This window comes from Lycium ferocissimum, chromosome 11 (genome assembly GCF_029784015.1).
Source record: "Lycium ferocissimum isolate CSIRO_LF1 chromosome 11, AGI_CSIRO_Lferr_CH_V1, whole genome shotgun sequence".
Taxonomy (NCBI): domain Eukaryota; kingdom Viridiplantae; phylum Streptophyta; class Magnoliopsida; order Solanales; family Solanaceae; genus Lycium; species Lycium ferocissimum.
In genome coordinates this window covers 23,008,056-23,030,480 of record NC_081352.1, presented here as the reverse complement: position 1 = coordinate 23,030,480, position 22,425 = coordinate 23,008,056, and the positions used below count along the sequence as shown (strand labels likewise).

At 31.9% G+C, this 22,425-nt stretch overlaps 1 protein-coding gene and 1 long non-coding RNA gene across 18 annotated transcripts; both read left to right on the top strand.

The window, feature by feature from the left end:
- Positions 1-1,540: 1,540 nt before the first annotated feature.
- On the top strand, positions 1,541-6,218 carry LOC132035814 (uncharacterized). 5 transcript variants are annotated; one of them, XR_009409438.1, is made up of 3 exons: positions 1,676-1,826; positions 2,814-3,877; positions 5,099-6,218. It is a non-coding gene; the product is annotated as an uncharacterized LOC132035814 (long non-coding RNA). The 5 variants fall into 5 exon arrangements; XR_009409439.1 differs by having other exon boundaries at positions 1,680-3,877; positions 5,099-5,828; positions 5,930-6,218; XR_009409440.1 differs by having other exon boundaries at positions 1,702-2,909; positions 2,991-3,877.
- Positions 6,219-14,178: 7,960 nt separating this feature from the next.
- LOC132037220 (uncharacterized) lies at positions 14,179-19,800 on the top strand. 13 transcript variants are annotated; one of them, XR_009409797.1, is made up of 7 exons: positions 14,179-14,433; positions 14,538-14,571; positions 15,025-15,128; positions 15,252-16,294; positions 16,888-17,844; positions 18,169-18,411; positions 19,622-19,800. XR_009409797.1 is itself a non-coding variant. In XM_059427700.1 (7 exons), the coding sequence occupies exons 4-7, from the start codon at positions 15,357-15,359 to the stop codon at positions 18,194-18,196; spliced, it is 312 nt and encodes a 103-aa protein (XP_059283683.1). In that variant the 5' UTR covers positions 14,179-14,319; positions 14,399-14,571; positions 14,889-15,128; positions 15,252-15,356; the 3' UTR covers positions 18,197-18,557. The 13 variants fall into 13 exon arrangements, 6 of the variants coding, with proteins under 6 accessions (XP_059283683.1, XP_059283679.1, XP_059283681.1 ...); XM_059427700.1 differs by lacking the exon at positions 19,622-19,800 and having other exon boundaries at positions 14,179-14,319; positions 14,399-14,571; positions 14,889-15,128; ... (2 more) ...; positions 17,744-17,844; positions 18,169-18,557; XM_059427696.1 differs by lacking the exon at positions 19,622-19,800 and having other exon boundaries at positions 15,252-15,362; positions 16,888-17,064; positions 17,744-17,844; positions 18,169-18,557.
- Positions 19,801-22,425: the final 2,625 nt, after the last annotated feature.

Below are 22,425 nucleotides of genomic sequence, written 5' to 3'. Positions count from 1 at the left end.
AAATGAAAGATGATAAATCAATCCTTGGCTTTTGTGATGTTAGAGTCCCAATCTACTAAGCAACTATGCAAATTGAGCTACCGAAGGGACATAAATGAACATACACCAAAAATATCGTCTACGCAGAAATATTAGGTGAGATATGCTCAATTACATGTTTGCACCTCATAAAATAAAAATAAAATAGAAAATTATGTACCTAATCATTTGTCTCTGTAGGTCCAAAAGATATCATATCATCTTGACCTCAACAAACAAGTCACTATACGATGATCCACGATAATCATTCTAAGAAACTTGTATATTATTATTGTGTAATTATTTATTCAAACTTTTCTTTAATAATATTGATAGTATTATACACAAATACATACTATAGGAGTCGGTATACACATGTAGTACATGTGCTGAGAAACTAGTATATTATTATAAAAGTGAGAAGCCTCTGAATTCAAAGTTGAATTACAAAAATGTCCATAAAACATTGAATGATCTTTTTATCCTTCAACCAATCACTGCTCTCTATCATTTTTTTGTACCAAAAAGCAACACATTTAAACAAATACTTCTCTGTCAAATTAATATTGTAAGTACAATGAATCAACCACAGAATAATGGCTCTTGAATAAATCAAAATACGTTTAACGTATTTGGCATTTCCTGGAACTGATGTACAGTCAAACCTCTTAATAACAACATCGTTGGGTCCAAAATTTTCTTTGTGCTATAGAGAATTGTTGTTATACACCTATAACAACTTTTGACATTTAAATAATAGTTGGCTATTATAGGCAAAAAAGATTCATAAAATCTTATATTTTATTTTTTTAATGTTATAAGAAATAACAAAATTATTTAAATTTTAAATCTCAAATATATGCATATTTCACTAACTAAACATTGAAGAAAGTTAATACAGTTCTAATAAATTCATAATTGAATGGATAAAGTTTTAAGCTCTAAGGCTCATATTTTAAATCTACTTGAAAATTAAATTCTTTCAAGATTGATGAAAGAAATTTATAATTGTGCCTTGTTTCTTTCAAGATTGATCAAAGATTTGTCTCTTTGTTTGATCTAAAGAGTAGGATTCGTACTCCTTATTCACATTGTTTTCCTTTTTGAAAATTATTTATAAATAAATTTAGAAGACAATGATATTTTTAGATTACAAATATGTATTCATATGTAATATTCTGTCATAAATATAGTGTATTAAAGTATCAAATTAAATATTTGATCAAAATCTCTACACTTACTATTGATAATCATAGCTATTATATTTTTATAAAAATACTAAATATTATATTACAAAAAAGAAAAAGAAAAAAAAGATAGTTGTTATATTGGGTAATTTTACAAAGAATGTACTGTTATAAAGTTGGATGTTGCTATTACAAGTAAATTATTGTTATAGAAAAGTAAAATATAACATCAAAAATCGATTCCAAAAAATAAGATGTTATAGAGAGTTACTGTTATATGCGGATCTTTGTTATAGAGAAGTCTGTCTGTATTAACTCTTTGCATTTATCTAGCTAGAGGTACGTGTGATATATGAACCGTTTTATTTAACTTTTTTTTTTTTATAATTATTTTTATAGTAGCTATATAATAAGTGAAGGTTTTTGGTCGTCCAGAGGTATTTCCGTAAATATCCATTGTTTATTGTTGCATTATGTTTCAACCTGCAGGATAAACACGTGTGCTCCAAACTGCAGACACGTACCTCTTCAAACTCTTTCTCGTTCTCCATCTACCTCTGTGCTATTCTCTCCTTAACACAGAGGAGTGCTCTGTAGACTATTGGTGAAAAGAGTTCCGAGGTTTGTTCTTCTCAGATTTTTGTTTCAGATGTCATTGCTTTGATATTGTCTTTGCCCTTTAGTCGAAAAGCCAGGCAGAATGGGAGAGTTTTTGCCATCAAAAGTTATAAAAAAAAAGAAACTGCGAGCCACTGAAGAAAATGATGAAGAAGAATTGAAGCCATGTTTGCCGCTTCTTCTGAAATGGAAAAGATAAGAATTTTTTTTGAATCTACGGGGAGTTCCCGTTAGTTTGATGATATTGTGCTTACTTTTGTTTACTTTCTCTTTATTACAATATGTTCTTATAATTTCTGGTCAATTTAGATATTGTTTCGTTAATTTGCATCGAATTTTTGTTATTTGTTGATGGGTTTTTTTTTTCATAGTTAATGGGTTTTCAATGAGATGCTAAAACTGTTGTTAATGAGTATTTGTGGGGATCTTAAATTACTAATTTCTTAGATGTTTTCTTACATTGTGCATGCATGTTTGAAATTTTCCTACATAGGTATAAACATGCTCTGCCACATTGAATTTCCATATCGGAGAAAAAAAACGAGAAGAAATTAAACTTATAGAAGAGCTTTGATGCAGCTAAGATGTTTGAAAATATTACTTAATTAGCTTAAACCATGTAATTCTGGTGAGTTGAATTTGACTTTTTTAGGTATGATTTTCTACTGGATATTCGCACTGCTCTTCATTTTCTTTAATGTTAGTTATGGCTCACGAGCTATTATCTAATCCTCTGCTCTGTGTCTGGTCATGCTATTTTGTTGTTAAATCTATAGCTTAATGACAAATATAATAGGAAAAAACAGTGAAAACACTATGAGCAAGCCCTACATATAATTATATGCAGTGTTGCTTTGATCCACTTCTCTTAACCTTCTTGATATCCGATGTCAGGCAGTAAAAATTTGTACATATTTGGCTTTTCTTGCCTGAATATGATGATCCACTGGTGTGTCTGTTATATTCACCAGATTTTGTTATTTGGTATAGTCGAGGTGCATGTACAAACCCCAAGCAGCATGAGATGAAGAATTTGCCAGAAAGTGATAATGTTTTTTCTGATGTAGAGTGATCTTCGCGGCCAAGGTCTGTCCTTCCTTTTTTTTGGTGTTATCTTTATCACTTTCTCTCAATCAAGACAATTATTGGACAAACATATTGATATAGACACTTTCGGAGAACAACAATTGCCCAGTGAAGTCCCATGTGGTAAGAAATTGTTGATTGTGCTACACAAACGAAGATATTTTTGCATTATGTTCTAACATATAGTTGTTCTTTTAAACATGAGGCAGTTGCATCTTGTGTATCCTTATTTTAGGGGCGGTAAATTCTTACAATTATCAGCCCTACTGTCTTCTTGATAGGGCTTGCAATGTCAGTTGCTCTTGTGGCGTCGTTGCAACTTTATACAAATTTTGCGCGATTCTTCTTAGTTATAACCCAATCAAGAAGGTATCTCAAGTTAGAGACCGAGAAATCTCAAACTCCTCATTCTTGAAAGCCATATGTACAATTTTCACTCCAGTTCATCACTCTGCAAGATGATATGCATCAACCACTTTATTTACCTAGAAACAGGGGCGCCTTTTCTTCGGCCTGCAAAGTGCCGTTTTTATGAATAAGTTGAGACTTGAAAGTTGAATGTAAATTACTCTGGACATCAAGCTACAAAAATGAACAACAGTGTCAGGCATATCCCGTGCTTTACTTTAGATTGCATGGACTGCTTTAGAACTTCATACTACAAAAGTATTGCTTGAAAACTTAAATTGGTGAACAAAGTTGAATCCTGCGGGGTTATGTCAGAATGTTGGGCATATATTCTTTGCCTATTCGAGGTATTTATAGATGCTATGTAAAACTGCGTATGGTTATTTTCTAATTTGCGTTTGTTTTGTTAGGAAACAAAGTAGGACTTGGAACTGGAGTGGTGTGAATTGGGGAGAAAATCATAAACAAGATTTATATTCCAAGCAGCACAGTTCAACATAAGATAACTTGGCCAAGATTAATCTATTTGAGAAAGGAGAGAAACAGAAGATTCTTTGCAGGTACACAACTTCAGTTCTCAATCAGAAATATCTGTGTTTATTGGTGCGAACATTCTATTTTTTATGGAATGTTGATTTAGAATCTTCTTTTTCCTTTTAAAGAAGATTTTGGATTCTTGATTTACACGTATCTTGTTTTGCTTTCTTTTTTTTTTTTTTTCTCGAAATTTTCTTGGGTAGATTCTTTGATGCATGTGGTTATTTTTGTTTAGACACTTTAATGAAAATTTTCTTCTCAACTGCCCAAACTGCAACAACACTAAGTACATCGAATTCCATTTGGACAAAAAAATCTAAATAAGGAAGAATATTGGTGCACTAAGGTGTTTGACGATACGCATGAAATAATTGAATATTTTTTATTCCATTTGATTTCCCATAACATAGGCATCTATCCTTTTTCAAATTGAATCTCAGTTCCAAACACCTTACTGGTAGTAATTTACTATTGCAGTTTTTTCTTATTGCTACCTTCTTCCTTGTTTTCGCTGATGTGGTTTAGTACAGAATGATCTGCTATCCAGTTTTTATTACAACAACAACAACAACATATCCAGCGAAATCCCACAGTGTGGGGTCTGGGGAGGGTAAAATGTACGCAGACCTTACCTCCATCTCGGAAGATAGAGAGGTCAATTTTTCGAAGACTCTCGGCTCAAGAGAAAACATGATGAGAAAAGGTCAGATAAGCAGGAACAGTTCAAAGCAATACGAAAATGAAACTAATGAAAGCGAAAAAGCCATGATAAAGCAGTATGAGAAAACAGAAACAGTGGCTATCACAGATAAATACGATAATCGTGGTACACGGACTAACATATAGCTGCACGAATCAAAGGACAAGAAAATGAGGATCAAAACCACGACTACTAGTACGATGGGATACTAGCCTTCTACTCTAATCTGAGTCCTCCATAGCCTCCTATCTAAGGTCATGTCCTCGGTAAGTTGGAACTGCACCATGTCCTGTCTAAGCACCTCTCCCCAATACTTCTTCGGCCTACCTCTACCTCTGCTGAAACTGTCCATAGCCGACCTTTCACACCTCCGCACTGGGGCATCTGTGTCTCTCCTCCTCCTCACATGCCCAAACCATCTCAGCCGCGCTTCCCGGATCTCGTCCTCCACTGATGCCACTCTAAAGTTTTTTTTTTTCCATACTGCATTCAGGGTACTGGAATTGAATAGCCTAATATATGCTTCTTCTGTCTAACTTTTCAGGTTCACGAATTTTTCTATGTATTAGTTGAAGAACATAAAAGGCTTATTTCTCACTTGGAAGATATGTTTACACACTCCAGAGCCTTTCTTGGATGGTTGTGGTATGATGTTCTTACATTACTCTCATAATGGTATTTTGTTCCTGCTCCGTTGAAAAGTAATCTAAACTGTGCTCTTTTAAGAAATCAATCTATTTTCTTGACAAAAAAGAAGGCATCAATCTATTAATAAATTGCTGCCCATAAACCAAAACTCAGAGAGAGAACTGATTAATTTATCATGATATTGGAGATGAATGAGTACAATATATAGATTTATAGAGACAATTCTAATGTGGTGTCTTGCTAGTTAGATGTACAAAAACCCTGCAGCGTATAAAAGTACAGATAAACAATAAGGGGATTAATGGATAAATTACTTCCCAAAATTTTCCTGAAGTAGTAAAGACAATAAAGAGCTACCTGATCATCTGTAAATATACCACCAGTATATGTAGTACCAATATAACTGGGTAAGAATCTCTATAGTTGACCACTCCTTAAGTTAATTTCTCCCTTTTCAACTACGTGAGATACTAATTAATGCAAAAAACGAGCCTATTGGTAAGTCATCTTTTCAATACCATTCAACTTGATCCTTCTGTAATTGAAGCGCGTTATGGATGGAAAATCAACATTCATGAGAAGAAATTGCTAATTCTATCATTCTCTTCATTTTATGGAACAACTTAGTTTTTCTGAGATGCTAAGACTTTCTGCCTGCAGAAGGCATCCCATTTCCTTTTATCCTTATTGTACTTCAATACTATCTTGCAGAAGATGATTGCTTAAGTTAATTTAAATTTGCAGGCTTTCCTAACTTTTGCATGCTTACTACATAACACCAATTTTGATGTTTACCTTTCTTTTTTTTTAGTAGATACCCAGATGAAATGTGTTGGCAGCTGTCAAAATTCAGAGTTCATGCAATTGTAACACTGCTTATACATAAGTTGGACCACCTGCATGGTCATGAAAACCCGTAATATTTTTGTCTTTATAGCACGTTCAAAAATGTAATTGTATGACTTTGTTCCACAAATTAATGTATTACGTCAATACTTCAGTTTGACATTTCCTTTTTTGGACAATCTTACTGCACAATTAGAACCGCCATGAAATTACCTTTCCGAATGTTGGCCCTCTAAATTGTATAACGATGTCGGGCCATCTAGTATAATATTTCTACTATATAGAAACATGAGTTTCTATATTGTTCGTCGTCAGTCACATGAGTTTCTATATAGTTCGTCGTCAGTCACTCTAAAAAAAAAAAAAAGGTGGGCCCCACTCTTCTTTAATAGGACAAAAATTATTTAAAAAAAATAAATTTAAGGTGGGGTTCACTCTTCTATAATAGTAGAGATTAAAAAAATTAAGGTGGGGTCCCCGTGAAGAATTAGAAGACAATTGCAAAAAAAATAAGGTGGGTCCACGTGAAGAAGTAGGAGACAATTGCTAGAAAAAAAATTAAGGTGGGGTCCACGTGAAGAAGTAGGAGACAATTACAACAGAAAAAAATAGGATATGTAAATAATGATAATAAGTTCGGAAAATGGTAAAGGTACGCTTAGAGAAAATGTAAAGAAGAGAAGTTCGGGAAAAAAGAAATAACGATTTAAATTGAATATAAAAACTGCTAAAGAAGTCATAAAACCAAAAGTAACATCAAGAAGACGAAATATAAACGGTCTTCTATAATAGTAAATTAAAAAAAAAATTAAGTTGGGGCCCACTCTTCTATAATAGTAGAAAACCTTTTTTAAAAAAAATTAAGTTGGGGCTCACTTTTCTATAATAGTACAAATTAAAAAAAAATTAAGGTAGGGCCCATTCTTCCATAATAATAGAGACAAAAAAAAATTAGGTGGGGTCCACGTGAAGAAAAAAAATAAGACATTTAAATAATGATAATAAGTTCAGAAAATGGTAAACCTACGCTTAGAGAAAATTTAAAGAAGAGAAATTCAGTAAAAAAGAAATAACGATTTAAATTGAACACAAAAACCGCTAAAGAAGTCATAAAACTAAAAGATTTAAAGCATATACCTTTGGGTATAAATTTAGACACATACGTCTCACACAAATAATGAGGAATAACATCAAGAAGACGAAATATAAATGGTCAAGAAACGTATACACATATTTTCTTAAAATGATGAAGTTGGTCTATACTTAAGAATTTAAGACTACAGCAGATTAATCACGACACATGAAAGCGCTTTTCAGTGTTGTTGAGTAGAAAGAGATGATTGCATGAAACTCGGTAGGAGAATGTGTATTTCAAATCTTTGAATTGGAGAACCAAACTAGAAAAGTTATATATGAGAGAAGCGGACTAAGTAAAATAATTTATTGATATTTTCAATTAATTGAATTATAATACATTCTGTAATAAAAATTTCATAATTATATGACTAAAAGGTACTCTCTCTTTCCTAATTAATGTGACATAATTTGACTAGGCACGAAGTTTAAAGAGAAAGGAAAGATCTTTGAAATTTGTGGTCTAAAACAAGTCATAGATATTTGTGTGAATTTAAATCATTTCATTAAAGGTAAAGGAAAAATTTCAAGTTAAATGATTTCTAAATATAAAAATATATCATTCTTTTTTAGATAGTCTAAAAAAAATGTGATACTATTTTTTGTGTTGGGCCTGTGCTAGCACGGGCTTCCATCATCTAGTTTCTACTATATAGAAGCATGGGTTTAACCCATGCTTCGCCGTCAGTCACTAAAAATAAAAAAAATAAGGTGGGTCCCATGCTAAAAACACCCAGCAATATTAAAAAAAAAAAAGGAAAAAAAGTGGACCCCACCATTTAGACCCCATATTAAAAAAATAAGCAATGTCAAAAAAAAAAAAAAAAAAACGTGCACCCCATATTAAAAAATCAAACAATATTCATGTAATTCCTAAAGTATCCCTATTAAATCAATAATGGTGGATCCATTGCCACATGTGTATCAACCCATTAGTGGGAGCAAATGAAATTATTTTTTCAAAAGATTAAGTAGTCAAACCATACAATTTCCTTTCTTTTCTTATATTAGCCTGAGATCTAATCTAGATATTTAATTGTTATATTTGCTATTTCGGCATGTCATTTATTTGTTATGTTTACTAAATAAATATACTTAAAATATTTATATTTTAAAATAAGATAGAATTTAATTACTTTTTCATTTTTATTCTTACTCTAATAAATGTGAAAAGAGATTAATCTCATAAAAGGAAAAATAATATTAAATGGAGATCAAATAATTAATAAGGTAAATTAGTCAAATTACAATTCTAATTGATGTTTCCTTAAAAAATCATGTAAAAGACAACATGACAAGTAAAATGAGCTAAACCAATAATATTTACCAAAAATTAAAAAATAGCAGTTCTTTGTTTAAATAGAAAATCAAATTTCTACTTTGTTTCGTTTTAAACATGTAAAATTAATTTAATAATTTCAAATAGAATTATCCAAATCAAAATTTGATAAAAAATAATAATAAGTATTGTTTAGGTCCAATCTACATACATTAACAATAGAATATTTTACACCTTTAAATTAATCAAATTAAAATTCAAAGTATGAATTGATGCTTAAATATTGCTATTGTTTTATCTCAAAGAGAGGAAAATAGTTTCCTTTTAAACAAATCTTCTCTTTTACAAAATATTAATAAATTTTTTCCAACTTTGTATTCATAGCAAACACTAATATAATAAAGTTTTGGATACGGAGCTCAAAATGTTATATTAATTGTATTTTGAACATATATATATATATATATATATATATATATATATATATATATATATATATACTATGTATAAAAACAGTGCAAACTTATGTATATTTATTAGCAATATAAAATATATATTATCAATACCCAAAAACAACTACATACACATAGATACACTATAATCCAAAGTGTTGGTGCGCACGGGCATACGCCGTCTAGTATATAATTTTAACTATATAGAAGAGTGAGTTTGCTCACTTTTTCGTCGTCAGTCATGGCATTTTCGCAAATAAAGTGAAAAGTGAGGGTAGACGACTCCAAGATTTTCTGTCAATTCATTCAGTTCACGTGCCTCCAACAAGTACACATTGCCATGTGTGTGTATGATGACGGTTGGAGCAAATAGTCTGTGCCATTTCTGAAAAGTCGGTGCCTAAACATGGCCCCACTAGAATTCAAGAATCAAGACCATTCAATTTCTTTTTCTTTCTTACTTAAAAAAAAAAAAAAAAAAAAAAAAAAACTAGCATGACATCTACTGTAATCTAATTAATTGTTTTATTTTGCTACTTTCAATTAAAGTAAACTATTCCTTCCGGATAAAAAAAAAGTGTCCACTTAGCTCTTTTTATTGAGTCAAAAAAAGTATTCACTTATTAAATCAAAAAACAATTAACCTTATCTTTTCAAATTTGCCCCTATTAAGTGTTATGTGATCAAATCACAATGTCTATTTAATTAGGGATAGTTAGTCAATTTACATTTTTTTAAGTGAGTAGTTTCTTAAGGGGTGTGTAAATGGCTAAATGGACTCTTTTTTTTATCCGGAGATAGTAATAGGTTCACTAAAATAGAAAAATAGTATTCTTCGTTTCAATTTAAGGGTTTCCATTTAATTAGATATGGAATTTTAAAAAATAAGATTTTTTTCAAGCAATATTTAAAAAAAAAAAAGGGTGGGAAAAAAAGTGGACCCCACTCCATATTAAAAAAACAAGCAACGACAAAAAAAAAAAAAAAAAACGTGTACCCCATATTAAAAAATCAAACAATATTCATGTAATTCTCAAAGTATCCCCATTAAGTCAATAATGATGGATTCATTGCCATATGCGTATCAACCCATTAGTGGGAGCGAATGAAATTATTGTACAGCAAAAACTATGGACCCCATATTATTGCTTTTCTTCAAAAGGTTAAGTAACCAAACCATACAATTTCCTTTCTTTTCTTATATTAGCCTGAGATCTAATCTAGCTATTTAACTGTTGTATTTGCTATTCCGCCATGTCATTTATTTGTTATGTTTACTAAAATAAATATACTTAAAATATTTATATTTTAAAATAAGATAGAACCTAATTACTTTTTCATTTTTTTCCTTCCTCTATAAATGTGAAAAGAAATTAATTTCGTAAAAGAAAAAATAATATTAAATGGAGATCAAATAATTAATAAGGTAAAGTAGTCAAATTATAATTCTAATTGACGTTTCCTTAAAAAATCGTGCAAAAGACAACATGACAAGTAAAATGAACTAAACCAAGAATATTTACCGAAAATTAAAAAATAGTAGTTCTTCGTTTAAATAGAAAATTAAATTTCTACTTTGTTTCGTTTTAAACATGTAAAATTAATTTAATAATTTTAATTAGAATTATCCAAATTAAAATTTGATAAAAAAATAATAAGTATTGTTTAGGTCCAATCTACATACATTAACAATAGAATATTTTACACCTTTAAATTAATCGAATTAAAATTCAAAGTATCAACTGATGCTTAAATATTGCTATTGTTTTATCTCAAGGAGAGGAAAATAGTTTCATTTTAAACAAGTCTTCTCTTTTAAAAAGTATTAATAAATTTTTGCCAACTTTGTATTCGTAGCAAACACTAATATAATAAAGTTTTAGATACGGAGCATAAATTACAATGTTATATTAATCGTGTTTTGAACATAGTATATATATATATATATATATATATATATATATATATGCATAAAAACAGTGTAAAATTATATATGTTTATTAGCAATATAAAATATATATATTATCACTACCCAAACACAACTACATATGCATAGATACACTATAATTCAAAGTGTTGGGCACAGGCATACACCGTCTAGTTCTACTATACTATGAGGGAGTTAGCAGGCTCCTCTGGGTCAACATGCCTGCCTGTCCCGGGAGCATTTCTGGTATTACAAAAATTTTATGCTTTACCTCTGTTGTACTAAATGTTACATTGTGTGTGCATTTTCCCTTATGGACAAAAAGGTACTGCCTGTCTGCCTCTATGGTTTATCATTTCTTATTACGTGGGGCCACCTCCAACTTTCATTTACACGTAATTGGCAACAAATGTAGGCATGTAGCAGCCTTTGATGCCATCATGCAGTAGCCTCCATAGAAATTTACTGTTTCATGTCCAGCTCTCTATTTATCTTACCACTTAATTACTTAAATTCAATTAAATCAAATTATCTTATTTAAAAGTTTGACTATTGATGTAATTAGAGAACTAATAATTTTTTATCTAGAGCTCTAATGAAAAGGAGCTATATTTCCGAGAACTCCAAAATTCAGTTCTAACTAAGCAATTGCTCAGACAGGTAGCGATTCAAATCCATATTTTAAAAAATGAGAACTTGGACTCAACCAAAGAGATAACTAGCCGGCATTGACCAGGCACTTAAGAGTTGGGACCAAAAAAGCCAGAAGCTCAAGAAACAAATAGAGTAAAACTAAAATTGCACTTGAAATTCACCAGGATAAGAATAAAAATGTGATATTTCAAAAATAGTTGAAAAAGTGTATTTAGCAGTTAAAGTTGTATTTGAACATGCATTTAATTTGAAAATGAGTTAAAGTTTTTTAAGTGAAAAAATGATCAACTTGATACTCATCTTTTCTCAAATTTGAGACTCATCTTCAAAAAATCAATCAAATATACAACCAAAGATGTTTTGAAAAAATATGTAACATCTTAATTATACTTAATTTATTTTTTAAACAATAACATTTGATTTTGTCAAGAAATATCGTGAAATTTATTTTTTACCTTAATTTTCATCTGTATTTGGGCCCGTGCAAAGCACGAGGTTTTATAACTAGTTACTATATTATAGAAATGACAGTTGGTGTACGAACACAGTAGTGAAAATTGTAAGAGAAGCAACAGTAGTTGTACTATAAATTTGGACCTCATTTATTTATTGGTGAATTAAATTTCTGCTCTGTACACTTGGCACATGACAGACACGTGTATTAAAATTCTTTGTTAACAAAACTATTCACACCACTATTTGGGTTTATAGCCTTTATACTTTATTGCTAGCTTCAACTACTCTTTGCTTTTTCATCACCATTTTGAACGTTAACTTTCTGTGATTTCGTTAATTTTTTTGAGCTTTCCTTTTTCCGTAACTCTTTTAATATCTCTTTCTTTGCTGAGTAATTTCTCTTTGATTCATTTTTATCAAATGACAGAGTTCTCCGAAAGAGCCCGGTGTTCATCATCCATCAATATCGCCTCTTTACTACTGATTCCCAGAGAAGGCGCATACAGTGGCGGATTCAGAATTTTCATTCAGGGGTTCGAAAAAAATAACAAAATTTAAATATAAAAAATAATGTTGTCAATTGGAATTGAACCTAGGATACATGAAAATTTTGAACACCCTGGACCGTTTGAGCTAACCTTTTGCATTTATTCAGGGTATTCAAAAGTTAATATATCTACATAAACACAAAAAATTTACCCTATATATACACTAATGACAGAGTTCTCCGAAAGAGCCCGGTGTTCATCATCCATCAATGTCGCCTCTTTACTACTGATTCCCAGAGAAGGTGTGTTAACAATGACGGATCTAGAATTTTCACTCAGAAGGTTGATAAAAACAACAAAAGCTAAATATAAAAAATAATGTTGTCAATTGGAATTGAACTTAGGACACATGAAAATTTTGAACACCCTGGACCACTTGAGCTAACCTTTTGCATTTATTCAGGGTGTTCAAAAGTTAATATATGTACATAAACACAGAAAATTTACCCTATATATACACTGTAATTTTTTGCCGAAGTTGTCTGAGTTGTACACTAAATTTGGACTTATTCCAAGTGTACTTGATTTCTTTCCTTTTTTTTCCAGCTGTGGATCCACTTCCTTTAACAAGTACTACTACTTAGTTTGCCACCTATTCTTTGTACATGTGTATTCCACTTTTACGTTATCATATTTCTTTACTTCTACACTTTTTATTTTATTACTCTATTATAGAAAGCACATGAAATTGTACTCTATGCAAGGACTAACATGTGTACATTTCGAAAGTTTAACATTAATTCTACCTCTTGTGTGTTTACTTTTTAAGTCCCCACGTGTCCGCAGTGTCTCAGTTGTCCTTTTATTTCCTCCATTTGGCATATAGTCCCTCTGTCTCAATTTAAGTGTCTAAGTTTGACTAGGCACGGAATTTAAAAAATGAAAGATAGACTTTTGAATCTTGTGGTTCTAAATTACAAATGTGTACAATATAATAAAATATCCTTTGAATCTTGTGATTATAAACTTGACATGTAGAATATTTGAATTGTCAACTCACTACATATAAAAAGAGATGGACATAACCAAAATAAAATAAATTTTAACAATAATTGAGAAATCAAGGGGGAAAATAAGAGGAAAAGAAACAAAATATGGAGACTCACTAAGGAGAATCGTGATATCCTTTGCAAACTATACAAACCATAAAGACTAACTAAAGTGAGTAATGCCTTTCTTATTCACTATTCCGGTGGTCTCTCAGCCTTTCTTCTACTTCTCTGGTCTTCACTCGCTCGATTTAATTTTTCTCTGGGCTGCTTGGTGATTCATATAGTTGGTACTCTGAATTTGAGATTTTCTTTTAATTTTTCCTGTTTAAATTAGAGTTATTCTACAAATTTATTTATTTATTCTTTGAATCTTGTGATTATAAACTTGACATCAGCTTACTAAATATAAAAAAAAGCAGACATAACTAAAATAAGATAAATTTTAACAACAATTGAGAAATTAAGAGGAAAAATAAGAGGAAGAGAAACAAAATATGAAGACTCACTAAAGAGAATCGTGGAATCCTTTGCAAAATATACAAACCATAAAGACTAACTAAAATGAGTAATTAAATTAATCACGTTGGATCTCTTGCATCGCACGGGCATAGTTTGCTAGTATATATATATATATATATATATATATTTTTTTTTATTATATTATTATTTTTATAATATTTTAATAATAATAAGCCTGAGTCCCTTAGACGACCAAGGGCATTTCAGTAAATGTATCTTTGGTCGTCCTGGGGTACTTTCGGTGTTATACATATATATTTAGGGGTAACTTGGTAATTCTATTCATCTTTGTTGAGGTATGGATTTCCAGGTGTCGCCTTCCAACTCTACGTGGACGTGGGTTGAGGCTTTCCCCACCCTTTTGCCTTCCTCCCACCGTCTGAAAGCAGGATTTTTGCAGTTTCCATCTCTCTTTTCTTTGCTGGTGAGTTTTCTTCTTCTCCCTCTCTTATTTTTTTGCTTAGTTCTTGAATTTTTGGTAATCTGTGTCTTTTCATTTATGCCTTTTACCTTTTGGGTCTTCTGAAGATGGGTATTGGATCTAAATTAATGCCAAGGATTGGTAAGTCTCAAATGCCTACTCTATATTTGAACTTATTATCCAATAGAGTCTATTAAGTTTTCAAATTGTATGAACTGAACTTTTGAAAGAGAAATTGAAGGATGGAAACTTTTGGATATCTTAAGTGACTTTTCAGTTTCATGAAAATGGACACATTCTCTGCGTTTTTCTCTGTTTCCTCAGCAATGCATGTGTTTCGATTCTGTTTTAGAATAAAATTTTGGACATCTTAAGTTTTCGATAGTTTTTGGTTGGATTTTCAATATCCATATCGGTAATTTTAGCTCTTTGCTCATGCATGTCTTTTTTCCGTACAGTCAATCATTTTTACTTGCATCACCACGATGTGTTTCAGCTGTGTTTCTCTTTTCCAGCTTATTACTTCTGATGAGTTGTTTGTTAACATGCCTGAAACAACTGAGTACTCTTTTTTATACTTTTCTGTTGTGGCAGGTGTTCTACCACATACTTATATATTATTCAACAATCTGAAGGGAGTGCTTCTCCGCTGTAAATTGAGCCAGCAATGCGGAAACTGCTTTTCAGTTGTGAATTGAGTAATTTTTTGTTGCTAATAACTATTATCTTAGGTTGTTTGCGTTTACGACTCTTCATATCTTCTATTCCTTGGGATCATTGTGAAGCTTCATTTAACTAACATAATTATTGTTGATCGATAGGGAAAACCCGACGAGCCTTTGGAGGGACAGAGAGAACTTTTACTATATATAAAAGGAATATATATGTTGCCTTGAATGGGTACATTTTTCTCATAAGACTAAGAGATGCAGGTTTTTATCCTTTATCGTTTTATATTCTTATAGCATAATGAATCCATTTCTGTCTTAACCTTTCTTTTATGCCACCTGAAAATCCTTGTTTAATGTTCATACTGCTAACTGTTTTTTTTTTTTTTTTTTTTATGCTGCTAACTGTTTAGAATTAAATGCAACTAAATATTTCTTGCAGGATAACATAACCACTACTGGTAGAAGTAATCTCAGCAACTTTTCCAGTCAATAAATTTTTTATGACATCTAATCTTTGTTGTCCTAGAAATGAAATAGTGAGATGAAAGCTTATTAAAGAGATTGAAACTTTTAGGACTTCATCCTGATCCTTATGCTCAATATTTCCTATGACGTGATTAGCAAATCTTGAATGTCAATAATCAGATTTTCCTTTTTAAAACAATAGTTAGTCCTTTAGTTACTTTCTAGAGAATGTGTTAAGCTATTCGTTTCATTTACTCATTACTGATAGAAGTGGTAAAAGTGCATTCACTAAAAATAGATGTAAAATAATGGTGTAGTTAGTATCTCAAGATGCATACATTATACGTAGAACTGGGGCATTCCAATCCTTTAAACAAAGAATAACATTCCTAAAATAAAACTTCATCTGCATTCAATAGCTGATATCCTCTCGACAGATTTTAAAGCAAAAACAGTGCTTATACTAATCGAATTAGTCACTGTGATTGCAGTTCACCTCCACAGAGAGTCACTACAATATGTCGCAGCATGAAAGTGATGAAATTATTCTGATCTTAAAAATTCTTTTACTGGTGTACAGCACAAGGATTTTTTTGGGAATACCTGAAGTGTATTTATGCTTGCCTTTCTGTTCAAAGTCTCCAAAATTTCATACATCGTTGGAAGTTCATAAGGTATAATCTTTAGAAATCCAACCTGCTCTTTCTGAGGAAGGCCTTAATCACCTGGTGAGTTTCGAAGACTTTGATTACCCTACTTTCCGTTGTTCCCTTTGCAGTTCTATTTTTTCTACTTCTTCTTCTCTGGTATCTTCCTTTTATATAGTCTTTTGCCTATTTACTTGAGCACACCCATCTACTGCCCATGAATCTCTTCAATCATGCTTCCTACTTCAGAATATATACTTTTTTTACTTTTTACACTTTCAATTTATAGGATATTTATTTCAAATGCATGTAAAAATTCAGCTTCGCATTGATAAGAACACCCATCTTCTCCTTTTCCCTTTGTCTTGCTTTCTTGCTCGAGAATCGTTTTTTCCTTATGATTGCCTTATCTATCTCCTTGGTTTTAATGCAACATGGTTATGCATTGTATTTCATGTTATACCGTATAGATGTGTCTACTTTAGCAATATCTTAAATGTTAAGATTACAAAATGCCAACTTTAAAAAAGAAACTTTATATGAAATGCTTGAAAAACAGATGTCTAACTATGTAGGAATAATGGACGAACCCCGATAGAATCAGTCCTCCTTTCTTTCTGTTTCTACCAGTTTCTAAGTTGTCAATATTGTGATATGGCATTTCTGTTTTCCAGGTGTTAAGTTCACTCTCAAGCGTGACATCTGCACTCGATGTGAAGGTTAAAAACATTGTCAAGAAGCTTATTCTTTTGGAAGTCGGATATGTGTTATCATGTGCAGTGGCGGAGCCACATAGAGCCGAGAGTGTTCGTCCGAACCCCCTCGGCGGAAAAAAACACTGTTTTTACAAGGTTAAAATTATTTTTTATGTATATATAGTAGTTGTTGAACCCCCTTAGGCTTCTTCGTATGTTTACTTTTTTATATTTTGAACCCCCTCGACAGAAATCCTGGCTCCGCCACTGATCATGTGTAATTTTTCACTATGCAATGGTAATGGATTTGCTGGTGAGGTTTTGCATTTGATTCTAGATTTACGGCACCTGGTTGATTTAAAGTTTATATTAATTGTTCTCTTTTAACGAAATGTCCTCTGCTCTTATATAGAGCATAAAAGGAAAGCATCTGATTTTTTTTCTATTATAGTAGAAATTTGCGAGAGGAACAAATATGTGATATTATAATAGCTTTTTCTTAGAATTTTAGGTGTTAAATTATAGATGCTATTAAAGTTACTTGGTAAAAAAGAAGGATGCTACTTAGAGTTATGGCACTGTGGGGAAAAGCCCGGAAAACTTACTTTAAAATACTTAAAACCTTAACATGTCTCTTTGCGTTTTGATTTTCTATTTATGCTCATTATGTATATTCTTTTACACACTACTACGCCCTTAAAAAAAATTTACATCAATATTTATGATTTTGTTTTGTTTTAACAGATTAATGCTCTTAAAGGAGAAGATATAAAATAGTTTGTAGAAATTGCCATAAGAAGTTGTGACTATCTTTTCCCCCCGTGATGCTTTCTAGGTTGGTTCTATCATCCTTCTGTCGGAACATGCCCCATCTTTTGTGTCTCAAGCTGCTGGTTTTAAGACACTTTGTGCAGATACTATTGAGAGAGAAGATCAGTAAGTCCCCCTTTTCGTGAGATTTCTTCAGCATGTTATGTCTATTTGCACATTCTTCGAAAAGTCTTAGAGAAGTAGTAATGGTAGAAGGCCAAAATGTCATCTGGGTTTTCAAAAATAATCCTCCAGTTTCTGTGAGTTCTTTGCTATTTGGGATTGACTGGTCACCGGTTTACTTTTCGTAGGTAAAATGTATCTTTGCTAATATCTCAGTATCAAGTTACATATACGTTATGTACAGTCATTCCTGCTCGATCATTCAAATTTTTTGTATCTTATGCTACATTCAACCTTGAACTTTGGTTAATTGAATGTCTTTTGCAGTCTCACCTCGTTACAAAGCACATTTTGAAAATATTCGATGTAGTACTATCAAAGAAAGTTGGCTCTTCTTTCCTGCACCACTGATGATGTGAAACAAAATATCTGATGTGGTACTATCAAAGAAAGTTGGCTCTTCTTTCCTGCACCGGTGATGATGTGAAACTGCCAATACTTGGCATGAGGATTCATGATAGATGTTATAATTGGAGATTGGAACATCAAGGAAATGCTTTCCTGCACCAGGTCGATGCTGTAATTGAAAAATTGCACATCTGTGGAATGCTTCATGATCTCAATGTGAATGAACGCTCAAATTTTGAAATATCTTATGTAATTAAGAGTTACTGATAATTGATTACTAAACAAGCTCAATACTATTTTCAAAGTTCACTTGATGCCTTTGTTTGCAATTTCTTATTGTATGGTGAAAAAAGAAGTTGGTCCTAAACACATAGATATGAAGTTAAATGGTTGATTAAAGTAGTTGGTTTTATAGTGGAAGAAATATGACATCGGGCACCCGTGCGGAGCACGGGCACGCTCATCTAGTATAATAATGCATGACAGTAAATTTGTTGACACCAATATACCACGAATACACGGGCTATTCCGGAAGTTTTTAAATTGCGATAGGAACAGCAAGACGTTACTACTGGTATCTTCATTCTTTATTTTAGGCAATTTTCTCTGTGTTTTTTGTTTTCCATGTTGGGATAAAACAGCTCAAAGATACTCTTAACATGATGTGATATTGTCCGCTTTGGGCCAAGCCCGCACGGTTTTCCCCAAAAGGCCTCACATCATTAAGAGTATCCAACTCTTTATAAGTAGCTCTTTTTTCTTTTCAGCTACCAATATGGTACTTTGTTCGCACACACAATAATCTCCCCCTCGAACTAAGTTTCACATGGCTCATTATCATACCACGGGTCAGAGATTCAGCATGTTTGTGTGCCACCCACATCGTCAGAGTATTTACGGTCACCGAATCCCAAAGGCTGTGAATGCGTCTTCAAAGCTACGGGTAAAGGTCGTAAACCGGCCCATAGACGGGCAAAGGCACTAAGCCGGGCCCCACGCCACACTCCGCCATCTTCATACTCGTCCCGCCAAACCATTGGCTCTGATACCAGTTGTTGGGATAAAACGGCCCAAAAATACTCTTAACATGATGTGATATTGTCCGCTTTGGGCCAAGCCCGCACGGTTTTCCCCAAAAGGCCTCACATCATTAAGAGTATCCAATTCCTTATAAGTAGCTCCTTTTTCTTTTCAGCTACCAATATGGTACTTTGTTTGCACACCCAACATTCCATAGGTTCTCCATTTTTCTCCTCTAATTTCTAAATATTCTTGGGCTAATTTAGTGTGTGTATTTTATATAGCAACTTAAATTTGTTTACTAAATCAATGTTGTTTCCTGGTGATAATACATGCTGTGTTTTCATCTCAGGATTATTTCTTGGACCTTAAGTGTGATTTTTCATGTTGGCTTGATCATTAGGTATTTCTACTTTTTCTTTAGACTTTTCCAGTTCTAAAATATGACTCTTTTCTCTTTTTCTATATGAAACCAAATAATTAGGTGATGGAGAAAGTTATCAGAATAAAGAAAAAATAAAAAACGACACGTAAAGATGTGTCTAGACCCAAACAGGTATATTGTAAATTCCTTAGGCCTAGAAATGGAGGTTACAATTTTTATTTTTTTTGCATTTCTTATCTGGAAGGAGTTTGCTTCGTGTTTACGACATGAGTAGCATTCACTCAAGATGAGAAAAGATGTGAGAACTATAAAAAGTGAATCTCTGATTCAAGTTAATGGCTTTTGTTGTAGTGCCTCGCTACACTTTTAGAAGATTACATTATAATATTGGTGCATAATTTTGAACACTTGTGCGGATGCTATTTTTGTGATGTACTTCTCTTTTAACTTAGTATAAGCAGCCACAAGAATATACAAATCCAATCTTATATGTGCATGTCTGACACCATAAAGCTACAGGCTTATACATGTACAGTCAAACCTCTCTATATCGACACCCACATATAACAACACCTCTCTATAATAGCCAATTTTTTTCGGAACCGATTTTTTATGTTATATTTTACTTCTCTATAATAGCATTTCACCTATAACAGCAACAACCAACTTTATAACAGTACACTTTTTGTAAAATTACCCCCCATATGACAGCTATTTTTTTTTTGGTAATATAATAATTAACCATTTTTATAAAAATAGAATATCTATGACTATCAATAATAAGTGTAGATATTTTGATCAAATATTTGATCATTTAATACACTACTACAATAAAAAAAAATATTATATGAATATATCTATTTTTATCATTAAACGATTTTCTTTCGTTATACAAGGTGTGATTAAGCTTAGAATTTGGCAATTAAAATGAAAATTAAATTTTATGCATCTTTTTTAACTATAACAGCGAAATATTATTGAAATGTCAATGCCGTTATAGGTGTCTAACAACTATTCTCTATAACAGCTGTAATTTTTTGGACCCAACGATCTTTGTTATAGAGAGGTTTGACTGTACTATCGCTTTAAACTACAATCATATATGTTAACAAGACAAAGGTCCAGACTAAGCCCGTCAACCGGTTTGAATCGGATCGGACCGGTAACCGGTTAATAAACCGGTCGGTTTCGGTTTACCGGTTTTAAAATGAAAACCGGATCGGTCCGGTTCGAAACTGTCTAAAACCTCTTTTTTTTTTTTTTTTGGTATATATATATATTTAAGTTATATGTATACTTATAACTTATATATTATAACTTAAGTTAGTTATAGCTTAAGTTTTTTCTAAGCTTATAAATTCGTATTTTATAAATTAAGTATATTTATATTATAAGTATATTCTTAGTATATTTTAGTTGTAGTTTTTTTTAACTTGCAAATAATACATGAGTTGCAAAGAAATAGTAGAATAATAAAATCACCAATTGTCAATCATTTGGTTAATTTCTCCTATATCATATTCGGCTATGGAGATATCTTCAAAGTCTTCCATTTGGTCCGCTTCACTTGCTATCAAATCTTCAATCTCTTTCTCTTCGCCTTCCACCGCTTCTAAGTTTTGGTTGCGTCGCTTCGATCTAATCCAATCGCGAATGCACACTAGTACTTGCAAGCTAAATCCGGATCATGAGTGTCTATGGTCTCCAACTTGGCTAAATGTACTCTCCGAAGCCACGGTTGATATTTGAACCGTAAGGATATCTCGAGCCATTCTTGAAAGTATTGGATGACTTGCCTTGTACTTCTTCCACCATGCTAAGACGTTCAAATCATCTAGTTCCTTGATATCCAGATTTGACTGCATCAAATAAAGGTGATATTCATCAAAGTTTGCATTACAAGAAGGAGTTGGATGTGAATGTAAAACCTTTAAATGCGACAAACCCGACAAGCCCTTTTTGCTACTTTGAGAAGTAGTAGGGTGTGGAGCAACGGGTGTAGCATTTTCTTCCAAATTAGAATAATGACTAAAAACTTTTCTAAACTCGGCATCAATAGCGAGCTCGGCTTCAGCTAAAGATGGTTCAACTCCCTCTTCAATTTCTAAAAATGTATAAATTTGATTGACCAATGCTCTAGTATAAGACATTTTTAAACAAGGATTTAAAAGAGAACCTACTATAAATAAAGTTGGGATGGGAAAAAAATACTTCTTAAATTTTGTTATCATATTAAAAATAGCCGCTTGATAACCGGATTTATTTTTATACTCTTGTAAAACTCTAGTTATTTCCGCTAAGTAGGCTAAAATTTCAGTTACCATGGGATAGAATTGTCTAAAAAAAGCAACATTTGCATTATAAAATTTTTGTAAGAGTTCAACACATTCCTTAACATCTTCCCAAGCCGTAATATTTAACCAATCATCATTATTAATATTATATTTGTTGTGAACTTGTTGTATGGGAATCCTATACTCATATGCTTGTTGTAGCATAATGTAAGTGTAGTTTCACCTAGTCTCAATTTCTACTTGAATTTTCCTAGGTCTAAGGCTATTTTCCACACAAGAATTCTTAAAATCTCTTAGTTTTCCCTATTAGCATTACAAAAAAGAAACGCAACCGCAACCGCATTTCTAACTTTTTGAATAGAATCTTCAAAACACTCAAGACCATCTTTAATAATTAATTTAAAATGTGACAACTACATCTCACATGAAAAATATTTTTTAGCGGAGGGTTTAATTCCCTTTTTAAAAGACCAACCG